Source organism: Talpa europaea (assembly GCF_964194135.1).
Source record: "Talpa europaea genome assembly, chromosome: X".
Classification (NCBI taxonomy): Eukaryota; Metazoa; Chordata; class Mammalia; order Eulipotyphla; family Talpidae; genus Talpa; species Talpa europaea.
Window position 1 is genome coordinate 28213327 of NC_140081.1, and position 19807 is coordinate 28233133.

At 41.1% G+C, this 19807-nt stretch overlaps 1 protein-coding gene across 1 annotated transcript in view; it reads left to right on the forward strand.

Annotated features, from left to right (window-relative positions):
• Positions 1 to 2420: 2420 nt before the first annotated feature.
• Positions 2421 to 19807, forward strand: part of MAOA (monoamine oxidase A) — a gene marked incomplete at both ends in the record, with an annotated part of 55992 nt that continues 38605 nt past the window's right edge. The window contains 2 exons of the mRNA XM_084258756.1: positions 2421 to 2493; positions 18755 to 18849. Coding sequence (XP_084114882.1) covers positions 2421 to 2493; positions 18755 to 18849 — 168 coding nt within the window. The remainder of the gene's footprint in view (positions 2494 to 18754; positions 18850 to 19807) is intronic.

Sequence of the window (19807 nt, forward strand, 5' to 3'; positions counted from 1 at the left end):
GGGGGGGGGGTTGGCAGGCAATAGACATGTTTATTGCTCATAAGAAATACTAGTTAACTTCCTAGAATTCTTATCACTTACTTGAATTCATGTGAATTACATCTGTTTTTGAGAAGGGGTCTGGTGATGAAAAATTCAGCTCTTGGGGGATAAGTGTAAATGTAACGAGGGGATAAAACTAGCAAGGCAGGAGGCTGGCAACACAGGAAATTATACACATTAAATCTCTCTCTTACCAGTAGGGTGGAGAAACATGTTTTGTTTCTACACTGTGGCAATCCCTTGACCTTCATTTTTAAACTGTGAGTCCCACTTAATCTGAGACAGATGACTTTAAAAATTATTTATTTTATTGTGGTAACATTGGTTTACAACACTGTGTGATTCAGAGGTGTAGGGATTCAGAGGTATAGGATTCCCTCTTCAAATGCAATTAACCACACCGCACCCAATACCAAGGTACCCCCAGTCCTCCTCCATACTCCATTATGTCTCTCTCCAATGTTTCCCCCTTCCCCATCCCCACATTGTGGCCTCAATTCCTCAGTCAGATTTCTAGGGTTTGTCACTGGTTTGGTATTGTATGACCTTTTGTTTGGTGTCTCTATATTCCACATATAAGTGAAACCATCCCATATTTGTATTTCTCCTTCTGACTTAAAATTAAGAACCTGACTTCTTAATTTCCTTGCCTACTTGCTCGATTTTGATTAAGCACCTCAGCCTGAAAAACCCCATAGAGAACCAATAACCGCCAAGACTGAAGGTGACAATCAAGTCCCATGCCCCTCCCCCTAGGGCGTGAGTGCGGCTGCGCAGACCTTACCCGGCCCCCCCTTGTGGCGTCACGGAAGGGCCAGACCAAGTGGGATGGCGGCGTTGCGAGCCTGACCACGTCCATTTCCTTCGAACACCGCTTCCCTAAGCCCACACCGGCCAGGATTCTTTTAATTAAAGTGTAAGAACAAAAGCATTGGGTTGAGAAGCGCGGGTGGCCCCGTTCTCACTGTACCGGCCACCGCGTCCCCCCCTCCGGTGGCGCAGGTCGACCATCCCGGGCGTGACGCCTTCCAGTGCGCGCCCGCTACGAGCCCGCAGAAAAGGGGCGGGCGGCACCAGCGCCCGGTCTCCCCGCACGCCCCGGAGTGGGCTGGGCTCCCGGGGAGGGCCTCGGGCAGCGCGGGTTGGAGATGAGCGGAGAAAAGCAGAACTTTGCTCCCCCCTCCGGGCGCACGCGCTCCGTAACCATGAGCGCACACTCGCGGGCGGCCTCGCTGGCCTCCGCCAGTGGCGAGAGCGGGCGCGGGGCGGAGGGCGTGCTCGAAGTCGAGGTCACCTCTGCCCAGACCCCGGACCTCGCCAACTTGGACCCGTCCGCGTGGAGCATCCAATCTGAGTGGCAGACCGTCTCCCATCAGTTTACGAGCTCCAGGTCCAACCCATCTGCACCTGATTCCTCTTTTTCCGTTATCTGTAGCTCACCCTCCCACCTCAGCCACAGTCCTGACCAGAGGACTGACGCGGAGTCCAATATTGCCCCCTCGGGCACTAGTGCCCACAGCCTGAACGGCCAGCCCGTGCCCATGCCCGTCACCCGCTCGAGCACTGCCGAGGGCGTCGCCCCAGCCCCCCAACCGGACCCCGGCAACTCCCGGGTCTCGGTACAAGGGTCCGCCTCGCCCCCAATACCAGGCTCCCATAGAACATCAATGGCGGCACCTTCGCAACCTAGCAGCACGCGAGCGTCAGCACAGGAGACCGTCCCACCCACGTCCAGCTTAGTCACGCAATCTCCACCAGTACCTATTACTCCTAATAACACACCCCAAGTATCACTAGACAGGTTCGCCGAGCCTTCAGTGTTCGGCTCCCCCTGGGGTCCGCTACAGGGACCTCTTCTACCCAGTAACTACGCCCATGTGTCTTTACCTGGGACATTCCCAGCAGTACCCGACTCCCCCAGGTCGTCCTTACAAAGATCTCTTCCACTATCGGACTCTTCCCGAGCGTCTATACAAGGATTCGCTCCTTCCTCAGTGCCCACCTCCCCGGGACAGGATTCTCTACTAGAATCCGTTCCGCACACGGAATCCTCCCTAGTGTCTGTAGTAGGGTCTTCCCTGTCTTCAGTGCCCAGCTCCCTCCGGGATTCTTCACCCGCGACCTCGCGATTGTCAGCTCAAGTGTCCTCGGGGCCAAGTTCTCCTGGAACATCCGTGGGAGGATCGGCTCCGCCCCAGGGCTCCCCCCCAGTATCAGTACCAAGGTCCGCCCCGCCCTTAGTGCGGAGCTCTGCCGGGTTCTCGGAAGAAAAATCAGCTCCGCCCTTTGGTTACCCCCGAGAGTCAGTGGAAGGGTCCGCCCCACCCTTGGCCGGCCCCTCTCGTATACCCACGCCTTGGGGGAATCTCAGCCAGACCATGGCGAGTCCGGAGAAAGCGAGCACCGTGGGCCACATGTTCGACGTGGTCGTGATAGGAGGCGGCATCTCAGGTCAGTGTGGACTTTAGCGGTAGCCTGAGGGGCCCTGGCCCCGGGGGAACGCCTAGGCATTTGCTGGGTCTCTCTTGAGTTTAACAGTACCTGACGTGGCCTGGGGTCCTACAAGGTGTGAGTGGGGGCTGGGTCAGCATTGCTGGTGGTGGGGAGTCTCTTAAAATAATTTACTACCACTACTATTAAATACTAACATTTATTTAGCTCTTGTTGTGCAGTTATCTTTCACAGATTGTAGGGATTTGCGCAGTCCCCAGCTGTCTTGTGATGTGGATACTATATTCGCCCTCATTTTACAAAATAAAGAAACTGAGGTCTGGGGAGTTTCATTAACTCCAGAGGTCAAATTGCCTATGGGGAGTGTAGCTGAATGATTTTCTTCCATTTAAGGCCCTCTCTTCTAGTTTCTAAGGTGACTGCTTTGCCCCACTGATTTCATGTCCTTTGCCCTGAACAGAACACCAGCATACAAATTTTTGTAGCATTGAGGTGATTGTAATGTTATTCTAGCCCTGCTCTTCTCTAATCACTTTTCCTTAGAAGATTCCCTAACTCAAGAGGGAGAAGGACAGAATGGAATCTTTTAGGAAAGGTTTTTTAAAGGTGGGCAGAAGGGTGAGCTCTTAGTTTTAACATACTCTTGTCATATTTTTTTAGAATTTGCAGGAAGGCGTAGGTCATTTATTGTCCAAAGGGAATCCCTTTCACGACATGAGTCTTGTCCTGTGACCTGGCCAGCCTGGGTTCCCCTGGTCCTGGTCTGGAAATTTAGTTGACCTATTGAGTGGTGCTTGAGGTTTTTCAGGAAACCTCATCCTAATCCATATCAAATTGGCACTTATTTATCATAGTTGAGGAAATGTTTGAAATTTAGGACTTCTAATTCAGACCTACTTAGAATTCTACAGTTATCTGTCTTTGGCCCAGGAGGGTGTTAATGATTTCTGAAATATATCTGCAGGATCTGATTTAGAGAGAGGGAGAAAGAAAGTGGGAATAAGAAAGTAGGATGGTCCCATAGTAGCCATTGTTATATACAATTCTTTTGAATTGTATATATTGAATTGTATATAATTCTTTTGAACTGTACATACTTGCACATTAATTTTGGGTGAAGATAGCTTTTGACTTGGCCTGTTGAGGATAAACAGTCTTAATCACCAGAGAAGAGACTGTCATGAGCTGTTGTTTTGACAGTCTCCAGCCAGTGCCAGCAAAAACATGCATGTATCTTGGAGCATTAGAGGAAAGCAGATCCTGGTGGAGAGCAAGAAAAAGAAAGTATTTTCCTTCTTTCCCTTCATTCACTTATTCATTCATTCACCAAACATTTGTGTGGAGTGCCTGCAATGAAGTAGGATGATGTTTCCAAAATCTAGTCCTAGGCAAACCTCCTACAAGTAATATCATTATAGATTAATGGAAAATAAATATGATGATGAGGTGTTCTATAAATTGACTAGGAGTTCTGTCTCTTCTCCTGTATACCATCCATATTTTACATTCAGTGTCCTTTCTGGGATTTTACTCCTTTCTTTATACTGTGGACCAGTTTTCCTTAAGGGATGTTTTATCTTTTGTTGTTCCTATGCCTGATTACTTGTTCTTTCTCCCTTTCTACATTTTGCTCCTAGTACTTGATTGTAACCAGAGGTGGATTTACCAGGTAACTGATTAACTTTATGCTTTATGGCCTTACAACCAGAGGTACCTTCTGGTTCTTATTCTCAATGAATAACCAGGTCTCTACTGAATCTTACTCATAATTTTACATTCTTTTTTTTTAAGAGGGTACCCCATTTATATTGACTTCAGGCCTCATAAAACCTGGATCTTTCCATGGTCACTTTTAGTTATTGTTCATTTCCATTTGGGGGAAATAAAGAGCATTTCTTGCACAGTAGTTCACTTTCCTATGCCAGAAGCCAAGTAGTATATCAATGCCAGTGGGAAAGGCATGGTGGGACTTCTTCTAATGTCATCTTTATCAGTCAGGTTGGAGTGATTTTAATATCAAAACTGACCAGAAACGTTCCTTTCTGACTGTGGCACCTTCCCAGATGGCTCATAAACAGAAATGGATGCAAGTCTGATTTAAGATTAAACTCTGGGTGCAGATTAGGTGTTTTGTGAGCAGGTGAGAAGGATCGCTTCCCAAGCATTCCTGAGAACTCAAAAACACATCATCTCTGTGTTTGCTTAGTAGTATCCCATAAGTTACTTAACAGTCACTATTTCAGTTTTAAATGTTTTTGGATTTTTTTTTTAACTTTAGTCAGGACTTACACACTTTGGTATGTTACCCCCACACTTATAGTAAATGGCCAATACTTAACATCTGCATTATTATCTTATTATATAACAAAATATCTTCCAGAAGAGTATAGATTCTTAATGGCATTCCTCAAAATCAATTCCTATTAACAGAAATATCTTTCATTTTAAATAATGATCTTTGACTACATAAATAATAACATTTCTCTATATTTGTAAGTAGTATACCTTTTATATATTCTGGCCCTTATCCATCATCCACCATCTAGCACCTATTTCTTTTCGAAACTCCTTTAATGTTTCCTGTGAAATTATTGGATTCTGAACTTTTACAGCCAACACTGATTGCTCCTTTTCTATCCCTTTCATTTTGCACATATTCTTGTGAACTCCTAGCTTGGAAGTGGCCAGAGGCTCAAACGTTCATCAGTTTTAGGCTCTTAGGCAAACTCTTCCTCCCTTATCCTAGGAGTTAGACTTTCCCTTATCTGTAGAAGGCTCTTAAGTCTCTAATTTGGATTCTTTTCCTTCTCTGAACTCCTTTCTGGTAGCTTCTGTGCTTCCACATATTTCACTTGAATGTCTTCTTACTTCATATTTTACTTGTCCAAAAGCTACTTTCCTTGTCTTCCTAAGTTCCTTGACTCGGTTCTTGGCACCACCATTCTTTTCATCCTTTTCTTTCATCTTCTATACCCAGTCAACAGATCTTTGTAAGTCATCTTTTGGGCTATTTCTTTTCTACATTTGCAGAGACTCCCCAGTCATCTGGCCCAATGTTGTTGGACAAGTAGCATTTCCTACTATCCCCAGTATAGACTTGAGTTTTAGTCACACCACTCTTGTCTTCAGTGGTACACCAGGTTTACATTGTCCTGCCATTCCTTTCCTGTTTTGGTTTTTCTTAATATGGAAGTGCTTCTCTGTGACTTTTTAGTCCCATGCATTCTTCAATCCCTGATTAAAGATCCTTTTCTTGATCACTCTGACCCCTCTTGACTCCTGTCTCCTCTTACAGAGCTTGTGATCTCTAACAATTCATACTTATTTTCTGTCTCTCTCTTTTTTTTTTTTTTTTGTGGGACCCTCTCTGGTGGCCAGGGATGGAACTGGCGCTCAACCTCTGCGCTACCAGGGAGGCCCTCTATCTGTTTCTTGATGTTACTTTAAGTAGAATGGTTCAGTCACTAACTTTACATGCTAGTTCTCATTCATGAGCTGACACAGACATAACAAATGAGAGAAAACCAGTAGTAAAAGAATTTCAAATCTGCCTTTCACTGAGAATTTCTGAATTGGCTTTCTTTAGGGAGACAAATAAAGCCCACCTCCAGGGGACAATGCATGCATCAGTCTCAGGCCAAAAGGGGTTGAAAAAGTAGACTATCCAATTATTTCACTAAGCATAATACCCTCCAGTTACACCCATGTTGTTGCAAACTGCTGGATTTTCTCTTAAAAAACAAACAAATGAATGAACTAACAGAACTGAACTTGTAGACTATGTAGCCAAATAGTGGTTACCAAAATGGGAGGAGGGAGGGAAGTGGAGGGGGGAGATCAGGTAAAAGGGGTCAGCTGTTATGGGGAAGGGTAGAATTGGACTTTTAGTGGTAAACTTAATGTAGTATATACACATGTTGATTTATAATGATTTGTAATGCTGTCTACCTCAAACTTTTGTAGTATTAAAATATTATGTTACTTCAATAAAAAATAAAAAGAAAAGAATGTATTTACAAATTAAAAAAAGGCATTCTAATCCAATCATGTAAGATTTTAATCCTCTTGGCATTATCTCCTTAGTGATTGTCTGGCTGTAGCTTTGAACATATCTAGGGAAAAGCAACTCATAAGTGAGGTGGTTCTAATGCCTGAACTCATTAAAGCATTTTAGGAACGTCTACCATGTGCGAGACAGTGGCTAGATCAGGGGGAAAGCATATGTGAGATGAGTAGGTAGTGTCCCTGGGCATAAGATGCCCCATCCTCTTGCAAGTAGTAGTCAGGTGGGAAAATAATTGACATTAAACTGGTGAAAGAAATAATAATGTTATGAATTGAACAAAGTACTGGGACCTTGAGAGAAAAGGTAGAATTTTATTTGGTAGGGATAAGAGGACTGAAAAAAAAAAAACATATCCAACAGGAGAGACTGGAAGAGTGCAGATATGGCCATGAGCAGTGTCTGATATAAGCCCCTGGCAAGCATTTCAGGGAAGGAAAATAGTTGCCTATTATGCCTGTAAAGATGTGATCCCAGTAGCTGTTGAGATGACCCCCATGCACCACATCCTCTCTTGACTTTTGTGCCTGTGAGTGTGAACAGTGAGTGAGTGCACAGTGAAAACACTTTAGTCACAATGCTGGACAGTCCTGGGTAATTAGAGGGTTTTTCCATTTTTTAAAAAATTAAATTACAAGTCATTTAAAAAAAGAAATTATTTCCAAATAGCATCTAAGTAATAGAACTCCCTTTTATCTTCAGTGAGCTAAGCTCCACTGAATTGAGTATACTAGCTGCCAAGAGCTTGCTGCTGTATAAATTCAGCAAGGATCGATTCTTTCTCATCATCTGAAATGGAAGAGCCAAATTTTGCAAGATTGACTAATGTTCTGAATTCCAACATTTGAGTCCACAACATACCACAGTTTCCCTTTTTGTTATAATCACCCTGAAGAATCACTTCTGCTAGGATCATTGTAGGCATTAAAGCCTTGAACTTGGCAGCACATTATGTGTGGTTTTGTAATGATTAAGAAACGCTTATGTTAAAAAACATACTTCTTGTTTTTGGTGCCTTAGTTATTTTGATACTCTGAGGTTCAATGCAGGGTAAGCATTAATTTTCTGCTTTTTAGGATACTACTTGGCCCCTTTTGTATTTGGTTTCTCTTTTTCCTTTTAAAGATTTATTTATTTATGCATACAAGAGCTGGGGTACAGGCCAGAGATGCGGGGGGTGAGAGGATTCACCAGAGACAGAGTAGGGAACAAGACAGGCAGACTGACTGAAATACACTGCTGAGAGGAGCAGCAGGCAATATAGGAGAGGTCTGTCTTGTCATGTGGGTTGCTCCCTGGCTGACCGGGGATCGAACTTCTGCTGCAGAGGCTGTGGATTGCTTCACAGTGTGGTGCTTAACCCCTTGCGCCACCAGGGAGGCCCCCTGTATTTGGTTTCTTAAAAATAAGATAGGATGGTTTTATCTTATTAACTTTTTTAATGTTGAACAAAGGACACATGAATTATGCTTTTTCAGGTTCTCATTTTTTTGATATCTTCATGGTTGTGTGAGCTTTTGGATATATCTGACATTTAATGGGTAGTTGTAGTATTTGACCAATACTTAGATCATGTGAAAAATATATTTAACAATAGATCTATATAATATGTAAGTTATATACCTATTATATAACTGTAGTGTAACTGGCTCACAGAGACCTATAATTGAGATAAAAGGAACGTGGAAGCCTGTTATTGTCAAGTATTGGTTCATAACAGTCATCGTGCAGGTAAGGTATTTACATATTTTATATTTGAAAAATCTTTTTTTTTTTTTTAGGGGGAGGGAAAGTTTATTGCTCCCGGGCAGACCTCTTGCTAGCATTTGAATTAGGTGTATCCAGAAATATTGAGGTTATATTGTAGTTTTAGATCACATACAGAGGTTTACAACAATGTCCAGCCCTGTGATATCGAAAGTGTGGACACAGTCAGCACCTGTTTGAAGAATTTAGTTCATGTATGAGATGAATTTCATAATGACAGTTACTTTTTGTTTTAAGTTTGATTAGAACTTCTCAGGACGAATGAAAAGTAGTTTAGTTACATTTTTAAATGTTAAAAGGTTTGAGACAAGTTAATCTTTAGAAATCTTTAGAATTTTTTAAATTTTATTGTGAAAAATGTTTGCATTTTCCCTTGGATGTTCTATTTATTATGTTGTCATATACCATTATGAATTATGAATTAGGACAACTTAATGTCTTTGAACCATGGTTTTGTCATTTGTAAAATTAAAGTTTGGATTAAGTTATATTTAATGTATCTTCCAGTATCATTTTTAGTAATTACTTGGCTTTGTAAAATTTTGTCTCAACAACTTTCTCTTTTGGAGCCCTCTTCGACACTTTTTTCCCATCCATATTGCATCCTGGAAATGGTTTGCATCATCTCATGCTACACTAAATCAGGATCTGGGCCTCTTATACCTTCCCTGTGGCGCCTATGAGACTTAGTAAAAAGAGCCCTTTTCTATTTGTTGCAGCACCAAAATAAGTAAGATCTCACTTTCTAGTAATGTGTAATCGATTGATTAGGTAAGAGGGTCAATAAGAACATAAAATCCAGATGATAAGGTTTGAGAGTTTTATTACATATTATTCATGTTCAAGTGTCACAATATTACAGTCTGTAAGAGCTCAAAGGGACTGAAATGGAGGTTCAAATAGATAAGTGAATTACCAAATGCCATAAAAATTCTTAATGACATAACTTGACCTTAAACTCTTAAAATATTGACCTCCAGGACAGTGCTCCTTCTATACCTCACTCCGCTGGGCCTGCTTTATAAGCTCTTTCATTGAACTGCAATAAACTATATTATTGCTTTACTTTGCAGTCTGATGATCTAAAACTAGTGACTTTTGTTTCAGTTATATTTTAGAACATGTTATTTGGGATGGTACTGCTTCATGAACATTTAAATTAAAAAATATGGGGCCTCCCCAGTGGCGCAGTGGCTGAACGCTGGGCTGCGAAGCTGCCTGCAGCCTTTACAGCGCTGGTTCCATCCCCGGCTGCCGGTGAGGGTCCCACATGGCACACAAACTCTCCTGCCATGCCCGCTGCTCCCCTCAGCAGTGTACTTCGTCAATCTGCCTGTTCTGCTCCCCGCTCTGGCTCTGGTGAATTCTCTCACCCTCCCGTCCTTCTGACTATACCCAGTGCTTGTATAAATAAATAAATTTTAAAAAATAAATTTAAAAATATGGGGCACCCTGTTAGGTCAAATGCCATTCATACGATATATTTCCTCCTTTTTAAAAAAATTGCAAGGAAGATGAGCTTTCAGGTCATTGTTTCCATATTAAATAAGTTCACTGTGAGCTACTGCTTAAGTTAAAGACCCCCTTTATTGCATGTATTTGTTCTTCATTCATATATTCTTTCATTTAATGAGTGTTTGTTGATTGAGTACTCATTATGTGCCCTGGACAAAAATTTATGGGTTTTGCACTCTGTTTTCCTGCTTTAGGAACAGTTGCTTCTAAAACTTCAATATGAGTTTGTGTTTGACTGTACTTTTCCTGTTCTTGGAGTATTCAGTCCAAGAGTCCAAATGTTTAGTTACATGAGAATTCTGTTGACCAGAGACCATTAAATATAAAATTAACTTTAAAAATTTGGTATGTGATGTGCACTATACACATTCCTAGATGGTGATGAACATCAAATTTGGAGATATAACCAGGAGTAAAGAGGAAGAACTAGGAGAGCCAAAAAACATAAGCTACACTCAAACTTGGCTTCACTGCTCTTAGCTTGTGCTCTAGACATTGCACATATTGCCCTTTTCATGGGAGTTTATGACTGTAAATATTTAAACAATATTATAAGATGAAAAGAGCTTTCCCAAAATGTGTTTTGAGGGACAGTTCTTTTTTTTTTTTAAGGCAGAAGGTGGAGAAATGCAGAGTTAAACAGATCTCTTTACTGCACAACTTATCAGGGCCTGTAATATGCCATTGTGTGCCACACATACCTCAGAAGGAGAAATAGCATGAGATGTTCTAGTTTCCATGAACATTGATATTTTTCCCTGGAGCATCCTGAAGACTGATGGTCCATAAAACATTTCGGAAATAACTGCTTTAAATCATAGCACATCTTAGAGTACAGAATCTGAGAACAGCAGTGTGGAGTGCCCTTGGTATATTTTAATGAAAGAATTGGGCAAATAATGAATTAAGGGGTAATTGCATTCCCTAACTTGGGTGAGATCCATTTATCTAAAGTGAAGATGAATGTTGAACAATAATCAAATAAATTAGGACTGTCTAGACAACCAGTCTGTCCAATTCAGTGCAAATTGAAGTTAATTGTTAGCATTCATCTATTTATCATTTGAGACAGCACTTTTTTTAACTTATCAAAGGGATTTTGCATTTTCAAAAGCAGAGAATTATTTCTTTGAAAGGAAGCACAAAACACAGATGGATATGGGGATAGAGAGGTAGATGGGAATGGTTATATAAAACAGGGGCAAGTTTGTGAGCACATTGGTATTTTAGGATTTGTTTTGCTAAAAAACTCAGTACTGGTTTAAAGGCCAGAAAATGTAGTAGTATTTAGAATCTGCTGAGTTATTTAGGCATAAAGGTTAGAATGATCTGGCGCCCTATCCTTATTCTCTTTCTTTGTTGTTTGAGATAAATATATTCTGACACTTAAACTTCCCTGTGCCCCTCATCCAGGTTAGCATGGTCTTGTTTTCTTGTGTTTCTTCTATTCATTGCAGCAAGCATTTGAGTACCTGCAACATAGGGATGCAAAAGTATCTACAAATTTCTCTTCTTAGGAAGGTCATCGTAAAAGATAAGAGGCAGATCTCTGGGCATAATGACTTGGACAAGAGTAACTATGGTTGTAGTGGTAGGACGTGATCAGATCCAGAACATATTTTGAGGCTATAACCAACAGAATTTGCCCATTGAGTGAATGTGGTGTGTGACAAAAAGAGAGGACTCAAGAATGACTCAGAGGGTTTTGATCTGAACAACTGGCCATTTACTAAATTGAAAAGAGCCAAGAGAAGAATGAATTATGGGGAAATGTTGAGTGTCCTCTTTTATACATACTGAGTTTTTCTTTATGACCCTATTTTCCTGGAAGCTTCATTCTGCTGAGGGGCATATAAGCAATTTAGACTATACAAAAAATGTACACATCACCATCTGGTGTGTAAACACACACAAACATATATTCATCATCTGGCACAAAATATTTATAATGTGCCAGGTGGTGATGTGTGCTAAAAAGAAAAAAATAAAGCCGGTAATGGGGACAGAATGTGACAGATGATGACTGTTGCTTGTCTGTATTGACAGTGGGGTTATTGGACATTTTTTGTAAGGAATGTACTACATTTCAAGGTTTGTTCGTTTTTTTATTTTTATTTTTTTCCCAACCACTTTTGTTTATACTTTCCCCAGGACTCCAATGCAAGAGAGGCTGGTGTTTTATTTATTTGTTTGTTTTTTTAAAGATTTATTTATTTATACAAGCACTGGGTACAGTCAGAAGCGTGGGAGGGTGAGAGAATTCACCAGAGCCAGAGTGGGGAGCAGAGCAGGCAGACTGATGAAGTACACTGCTGAGGGGAGCAGGGGGCATGGCAGAAGAGGTCTGGGCGCCATGTGGGATCCTTGCCGGTGGCCAGGGATCGAACCAGCACTGCAGAGGCTGCGGACAGCTTCGCAGCCCAGCGCTCAACCACTGCGCCACCAGGGAGTCCCTCAAGGTTTGTTCTAATGAGAAAGTGGAGATACCGTCAGATCATTTGTTGTAGAAGGAAAATCAGAAATTGAACTGGACAGGGTGACATGAGTCAAATGGATGGTTTTCTTTTTTCCCTAAATAGAGCAATGCAAATATACTTGAAGAAGTAAGGTAAAGGAAAGGGCCTTGGCAAGGTAGAGAAGGCCGGGATAAGCTAGGTTCCACAAATGCCAGGATAACAGGATTATCTCCTTACAGACCTTTTTCTTTTAAACAAATATTAACCCCTTCTCCAGGTGTGCTGTTAACATTAAATCATTTTCTATGTTTTTCTATGTGGACAGCAGTCATGTCAAGGTATTGGAAGTACGGTGCACTCTGTGAGAACAGTTTCCACAGGCAGTGGCTTTATGAGGCTGGAGCTTGGTTTGAGGTTGCCATGACAATACTGATACCAGCCTCATATATTGTCTACAGGCTCTGCTGATTTAATAATAACCAGGACTAATATTGCCTGAATTCTCAAATAAGGTGTGCTTTTTACAGACTTGCATTTTTTTTTTAACCTCTCCAATCCATTAACCAACTTTATTTATGTTTCTTTAAAACTCAAATGTTTAAAAAGGGAGAAATCAGAATAGAAATTGTATTGTTTTAAACTTATCATCCTTATTTAAAATACTTAATGCAAAGTGATTAATCATTTGCTGGGGCCATGAGCTGCTGTTTTCCTCTTTTCAGGTTTTTGCATTTTGAAAATGATGAGATCTTTATTTAACAATAAGGCCTAACCGACTCTCAGTGAATATAACTTCTCTGGGCTGTCTCATAGAAAACCACAGAACATTCAGGAGTCCTGGGCTCCCTCCTTCCTAATGATCAGGGAGGGGAGGACCTCTCAGTGCAGGTGAAGGACATAGTGTTTTTTGCTAGTGCCCGCTTAGACCTCTTCTCTAAAACACTCCAGTGGGAGAACCACAAACTTATGACACTAGGACATTTGAAAGTCTAGGACACCTTTCCTAGGTGAGCCTTGATTCCCTGCAACCTAATGGATCTCATACACTTGCTGATATAATAGGCACTCTGCCCCCTCTCTGACCTCCTTTTTTTTCTTTTTCTTTTTTTCTTAAGATTTATTTATTTATGCATGCAAGAACTGGGGTACAGGCCAGAGGTGTGGGGGTTGAGAGGGGAACAGAGACAGAGTGGGGAACAGAACAGGCATATTGACTGAAATACACTGCTGAGGGGAGCAGCGGGCAAGTCAGGAGAGGTCTGCTGCACCATGTGGGTGGCTCCCTGGCCCGGGGTCGAACTTGTGGTGCAGTGGCTGCAGATAGCTTCATAGGTTGCATCTTAACCCCTTGCGCCACCAGGGAGGAGGCACTATGAATGAATTTCAATTATATTTTTTTCTGTTTAACCAAGAGCATTTTTTATAAGATATATTTACTCATGCATACAAGAGCTGGGTGTGTACAGGCCAGAGGTGCGGGGTGGAGGGGGCGCAATGAGAGGATTCACCAGAGACACAGCGGGGAACAGAACAGGCAGATTGACTGAAGTACACTTCTGAGGGGAGCAGTGGGTGCGGCAGGAGAGGTCTGCTGCGCCATGTGGGTTGCTCCTTGGCCAACTGGGGATCGAACTTGTGCTGCAGAGGTCACGAACAGCTTCATAGGTTGCGTCTTAACCCCTTTCGCCACCAGGGAGGCCCATTTTTTTGTTTTATTTTTTTCCATTGTTCTTCATTTTTATACAATATATGCTTTCTCATCTCGGTTATAGTCCCTGTGAAATTCCCACCACCAATTCACCCGTGTACCCTCACCATAGTCCCTGTGCTCTTCCCACCCCTGTTTTAATCCTACTCCCTTCTCTCCCGCTGCAGAATGTCTCTGGTTTATAGTTGCTTGTTGATTTTGATTTTCACTTTATTATAATTACTTTTTTCCCCCTGATCCCTTATTTGGATCCTCTACATTACTCCTATGAGTGAGACCATCCAGTATTTTTCTTTTTCTTTCTGACTTATTTCACTGAGCATGATCCCTTCCAGCTCAATCCATGTTGCTGCGAATGGTATGAGTTTATCTTTTTTGATTGCTGAGTAGTATACCAGTGTGTATACTTACCACATATTCTTGATCCAGTCATCTATTTTGGGGCATTTGGGTTGTTTCCATAGCTTCCCTATTGTAAATAGTGCTGCTATAAACATAGGGGTGCAGGTGCCCTTTGGAATTAACGTTGTTGTGTCCTTTGGGTAGATACCTAGGAGTGGAATTGCTGGATCATATGGAAGCTACATTTTTAGCAGTTTGAGGAACCGCCACACAGCTTTCCATAGTGGTTGGACCACTTTGCATACCCACCAGAGTGTAGGAGAGTTCCTTTTTCTCCACATCCTCGCCAGCATTGTTGTTAGTTTTTTTGATATTGTGCCATTCTCACTGGTATAAGGTGGTATCTCATTGTGGTTTTGATTTGCATTTCCCTGATTACAAGTGATGTTGAGCATTTTTTCATATGCCTGTTGGCCAGTTGCATTTCCTCTTTGGAGAATTTTCTTTTTAGCTCTTCTGCCCATTTTTTGACTGGTTTGTTTACTTTGTTTTTGTTGAATTTCATCAGCTCTTTGTAGAACTTTGTGATCAGCACCTTATCATTAATGTTGTGTGCAAAAATTTTGTCCCAATCAGTGGGATATCTCTTTGTTTTGGTTAATGTCTCTTTTGCTCTACAGAAGCTCTTTAATTTTATATATTCCCATCTGTTTATCCTTTCCTTCACTAGCTTCGCTTTGGGGGACGTTATTGAGGTGTATGTCACATAGTATTTCACCTATTTTTTCTTCCATATATTTTATGGTTTCAGGTCTTATGTCTAGTTCTTTAATCCATTTTGAATTGATTTTTGTGCATGGCGTGAGGTAGTAGTCTAGCTTCATTTTTTTGACTCCTTACTCCTCCCAGCTGTTCCTCTGACCTGAGGCCAGGAATCTTCTTCACAGCTGAAGGTATGTGTTGGAGCCAGCTTTTACTGTCTGGTAAGGACTGATCCTGGTAAGGACTCATACCTCTTCCCAATTCCATGTTCTTTTTTTTTCCATTTTTAAGAGAGGAATTTATTTTTTCATTTTTATTTTATTTTTTAATTTTATATAATTCTTACATCATTTTTCATTTTTGCACAATGTATGCATTTTCATTTTGGTTATATTCCCTATACAATTGCATCCCCCCCCCCCTTATTTTGACCCTAGTCCTTCCTCTTCCTGCTCCTCCCCAGTGTAGTCTGGTTTATAGTTGCTTGTTGATTTTGATTTTTTCTTTGTATTAATTAGTCTTTTTCCTGGTCCCTTGTTTAGTTTTTCTAAATTCCTGCAATTCCATGTTCACTATCTTTTGTTGAACTTGAAATCAACTAAATCAATCAAATAAATCTTTTGAAAAATTATGGCAAAAGTCCCTAACCTGTGCAGTTGACAACTAAGATATGATTTGTTTTCTCTAAGTGATTGTTGAATTGTGTAGTGATGAAGGGAGGGTAGAATGCATGGTAGAATATACAGAATAAGAGCAAAAAAGAGTTAAGGGCTTACATCCTGAAGCAGGCATCTTCTTCATTTTTTCCATTGCAATCAACAGACAACAATAGTTTGTTATATTAGAAAATATTTTCTGGACCATTTTTCTGTGTTTTATTTATGACTTACTAGTTACTTGTTCAAATTGGTTTTGTTATTATTCAAATATAATGGCTTTTCTAATAGCATCTTGCTTCCATATTCTGTATTTACTAACCTTTGAATTACCATAGAAGTTTCTAATCAAATTCATCTTCACAATAAGCACTCAAAAACTAAAACATTAGCATCCCATTTATTCAGTATCTTAGAAAAACTGCTTTTCTAAATAGAATCTTTCCTTTTCAAATCCCAAGATCTTTTTAAGCCCATTTTTTCTGAAATTCTTTTAAAATATTTTAAATGTTTTCCTTCTCTCTTTTTTTTTTAATAGAGGCATGCTTTATTTATTTATTTGTTTGTTTGTTTTTGTTTATACATGCACTGGGTACAGTCAGAAGTGAGGAAGGGTGAGAGAATTCACCAGCCAGAGCGGGGAGCAGAGCAGACAGAAGGACCGAAGTACACTGCTGAGGGGGGCAGCGGGCGGCAGGAGAGGTCTGTGCGCCATGTGGGACCCTCCTCCGGTGGCCGGGGAGCAGCCGGGGATAGAACCGGTCACCGCAGAGGCCGGTGGGCAGCTTCGCAACCCAGCGCTCAACCGCGCACCACCGGGGAGGCCCCTGTTTTCCTTCTCTTAAACTAAGAGTTTAAACTTCCTTTGCTGAGATACAACCATTTCCCTATAATGCAGAAACAACCATTCTTTGTCATCTTTTTAATTTCACTTGGTTATATCCTTAAAAGCCAAATTGCAAAATGATCTTTGTCACTGATGTGGTCATTGTACTGACTCAGCTAGCCTTGCTCCCCCTCCCCCTTTAACCTCTTGAGTGGTGTTTATTTTTTGTTGGCACTGAATCCCATTTATCAAACTGGCTTAGACTTACATATTTGGTTAGATTTTATGAGGCCAAGTGAGAAGTAAAACCCTTCACTTTTCAGAAGACTTTGTTGTGATCATATTAGTCACATGATTTTCTCATCTGGAATGTAGCGATAATGAATTCTACTTCAAGGGTAGGTTGGTAGAGGCAACAGGAAAGGCATGTATAATTGATCTGTAAGATATGCAGCACTATGCTAACTGCGAGGCTGTGGGGGCAGCAGGCAAACCTGCTGCAGGTCCTTTTGCTGCTGGAGTTCAGAGCCACTTCTGCTTCTCCTTAGGCAGCAGAAGGCAAGTTCCTCCTTCTTAGAAGTGGAGCCACCTGATTAATTCTAATAAACGTTTTTTATTTAATTAGTTTATAGTTAGATTTATTAAAAGGAACTGGCAAGAAACTAAACTAGGAGATAAACCTGAAGAAATAATCAAACATAGGAAAAATGATTGATGCAAAAACATGTTTTTCATCATACCTCCATCCCTATTTTTCTGCAGTCAGCATAAGAAGCCATTGGCTTTGTGTCAGGAAATTCATTGCACCAAGTATTGCAGACACTGATGTGAATTTAAACTGTCATGGATACCTTTTTTTTTTAAGATTTATTTATTTATGCATACAAGAGCTGGGGTACAGGCTAGAGATGCGGAGGGCGGGGAGGATTCACCAGAGACAGAGTGGGGAACAGTACAGGCCGATTGACCGAAGTACACTGCTGAGGGGAGCAGCGGGCGAGTCAGGAGAGGTCTGCGCCATGTGGGTTGCTCCCCGGCCGGCTGGGGGATTGAACTCGTGCTGCTACGGATTGCTTCATAGAGCAGTGCTTAATCCCTTGAGCCACCAGGGAGGCCCTGTCATGGTTACCTTTCTTTGTGATTCGTTGCATACATAGATCTTTGGATGTCAGCAATGTAAGGGTACATTGTTCTCATATGGGTCAGAAGTGCATACAGATGTTAGCAGGTAGCTGTCCTGAGTATTACAGTTTAGAGCATGGTTCCTACTTTAGGTAAATTTGAATCTAATGGAGAAAACAAGGTCTTGCAAACATTCACTCCAGATATAAATCATAAGAGGTGATTAAATAGAATTTTTAATTCAAAAAAAGAAAAACCAGATATACTGAGACTTGGTGTAGCTAGGGGAAATTTCCAAGAAAATACACTCTTCTGTTTATACAATCAGGGTTCCTGGAAAAGGGTATGATAAGGGTTGATACCGGGCTCTAGTAAATTCACTTAAATTGGACTGATTATCACCAAAACCAAAGTATACATGTAAACAAAATTACATTTTTTTCTGTTAACAATCTGATGATATAGTTATGATATATACTATATTTGTGATAATAAAATTGGTGACTCAATTACAGTCAATTTATTAGAAAGATGGCAAAATCAATGGATTGTGTCTGTTGTACTGTATTATTTTATGTGCAGATCTGGCTAAATCTTGGATGTTTCAGATGAGGAGATCAAGAAGATGTGTATGTATACAAAAAGAAATAGTACTCAACAATCAAAAAAGATAAACTTACGCTATTTGTGGCAACCTGGATGGAGCTGGGAGGGATTATACTCAGTGCAGTAAGCCAGAAGGAGAAAGATAACTAACAGATGGTGTCACTTATATGTGGAATATAGAGATACCCAAACAGAGGGTCAAGCTGAGAGAGGAGGGATGAAAACTTGGGTGAGGGGGAGAGCATAACGCATTCTGGCAGAGGACTGTGGGTGCTTCGATATTGGGAAAGCTATGATGACCACACCTAAGGGGAGAAATCCTCTATTGTCAGAATATTAAGAGATGTGAAACAATGGTACTTCATTAATAAAAAAGATAAAATCTTGGATGTTTCATGTTTAGACATTAATTATTCCCCTGTCTTGTTTTCTCTTTAGGGCTGTCGGCTGCCAAACTTTTAGCTGAACATGGCACTAATGTTTTGGTCTTAGAAGCCCGTGACAGAGTTGGTGGAAGGACATATACTGTGAGGGTAAGTGACTTTAATACTTACCTTAATATAATACCTTACACAAACTAGAAGTGGAGCCATTGGACTAAAAGAGAGCTGCAGTTAAGCCATTCAAGTTCCATAGCCTTAAGCTACTCCATGAAATAAGTGTTCATTTTTTTTCTCTTCAACAAACATTCAATGAGAAATGATAGCCTCTCACTTTTGGTACCTTACATTCTAGTGAAGAAAGTTCATGTGAACAAATAACTTCAGTACAGTATCATAGTTTCCATACTTGAGACCTCAAAGAGTGTCTTGCATCTTGTGTCTCAAATGGGGTGATGTTTTGGCTGGATTCAAACTGACTCTACACACATCCCCCCTTCCCCCCCCACACCCCTTCAAAGCATCAGCTAGGTAGTGAAGAATCACTGGGCAAAGATCAGGAAAGATTGATTTACTTTCTCTCTGGGCATGGAGGAGTGGGAGTTTGCCTACTGCTGAAGAAACAAGCAAAAAGGCTAAGTAGTTCTTTCAAAAGTCTTAAAAATCTAGGACAACAGAGGGTTAAGTTCAGAGCCCTCCAAAGTGTGCATATAGAGGGAGGTGTTGGTAAACTCCTTGTGCTTTGGGTTGGGCAATATCCTAGGACTAAGGCCTAAGAAAACTCAGCCACATTGCCTTTCAGCCCAGCTTCAGAGCATCTCAGGCACAGAAAATACAATGAAGTTACCTAGGATTTTTAGCATCTCCAGGTGCTGGACAGGGAAGACATAAATCTTCTCTGAGAAAGATATCCCCCTCCTAGGATTCAGATTATATCTGTATTTTACAAGGAGAAAAGGCAACATGAATGAGAACTAGTGTAAACAACAAAATAGAAACAGACTTACAAGAAGTTATCACACATACACAGAGGATTTGTAACTCACCTCTATTCAATTACTAAATCATTGGGAAATGTGTCACTAAAAATGCTGGAAAAAGTATAGAATTG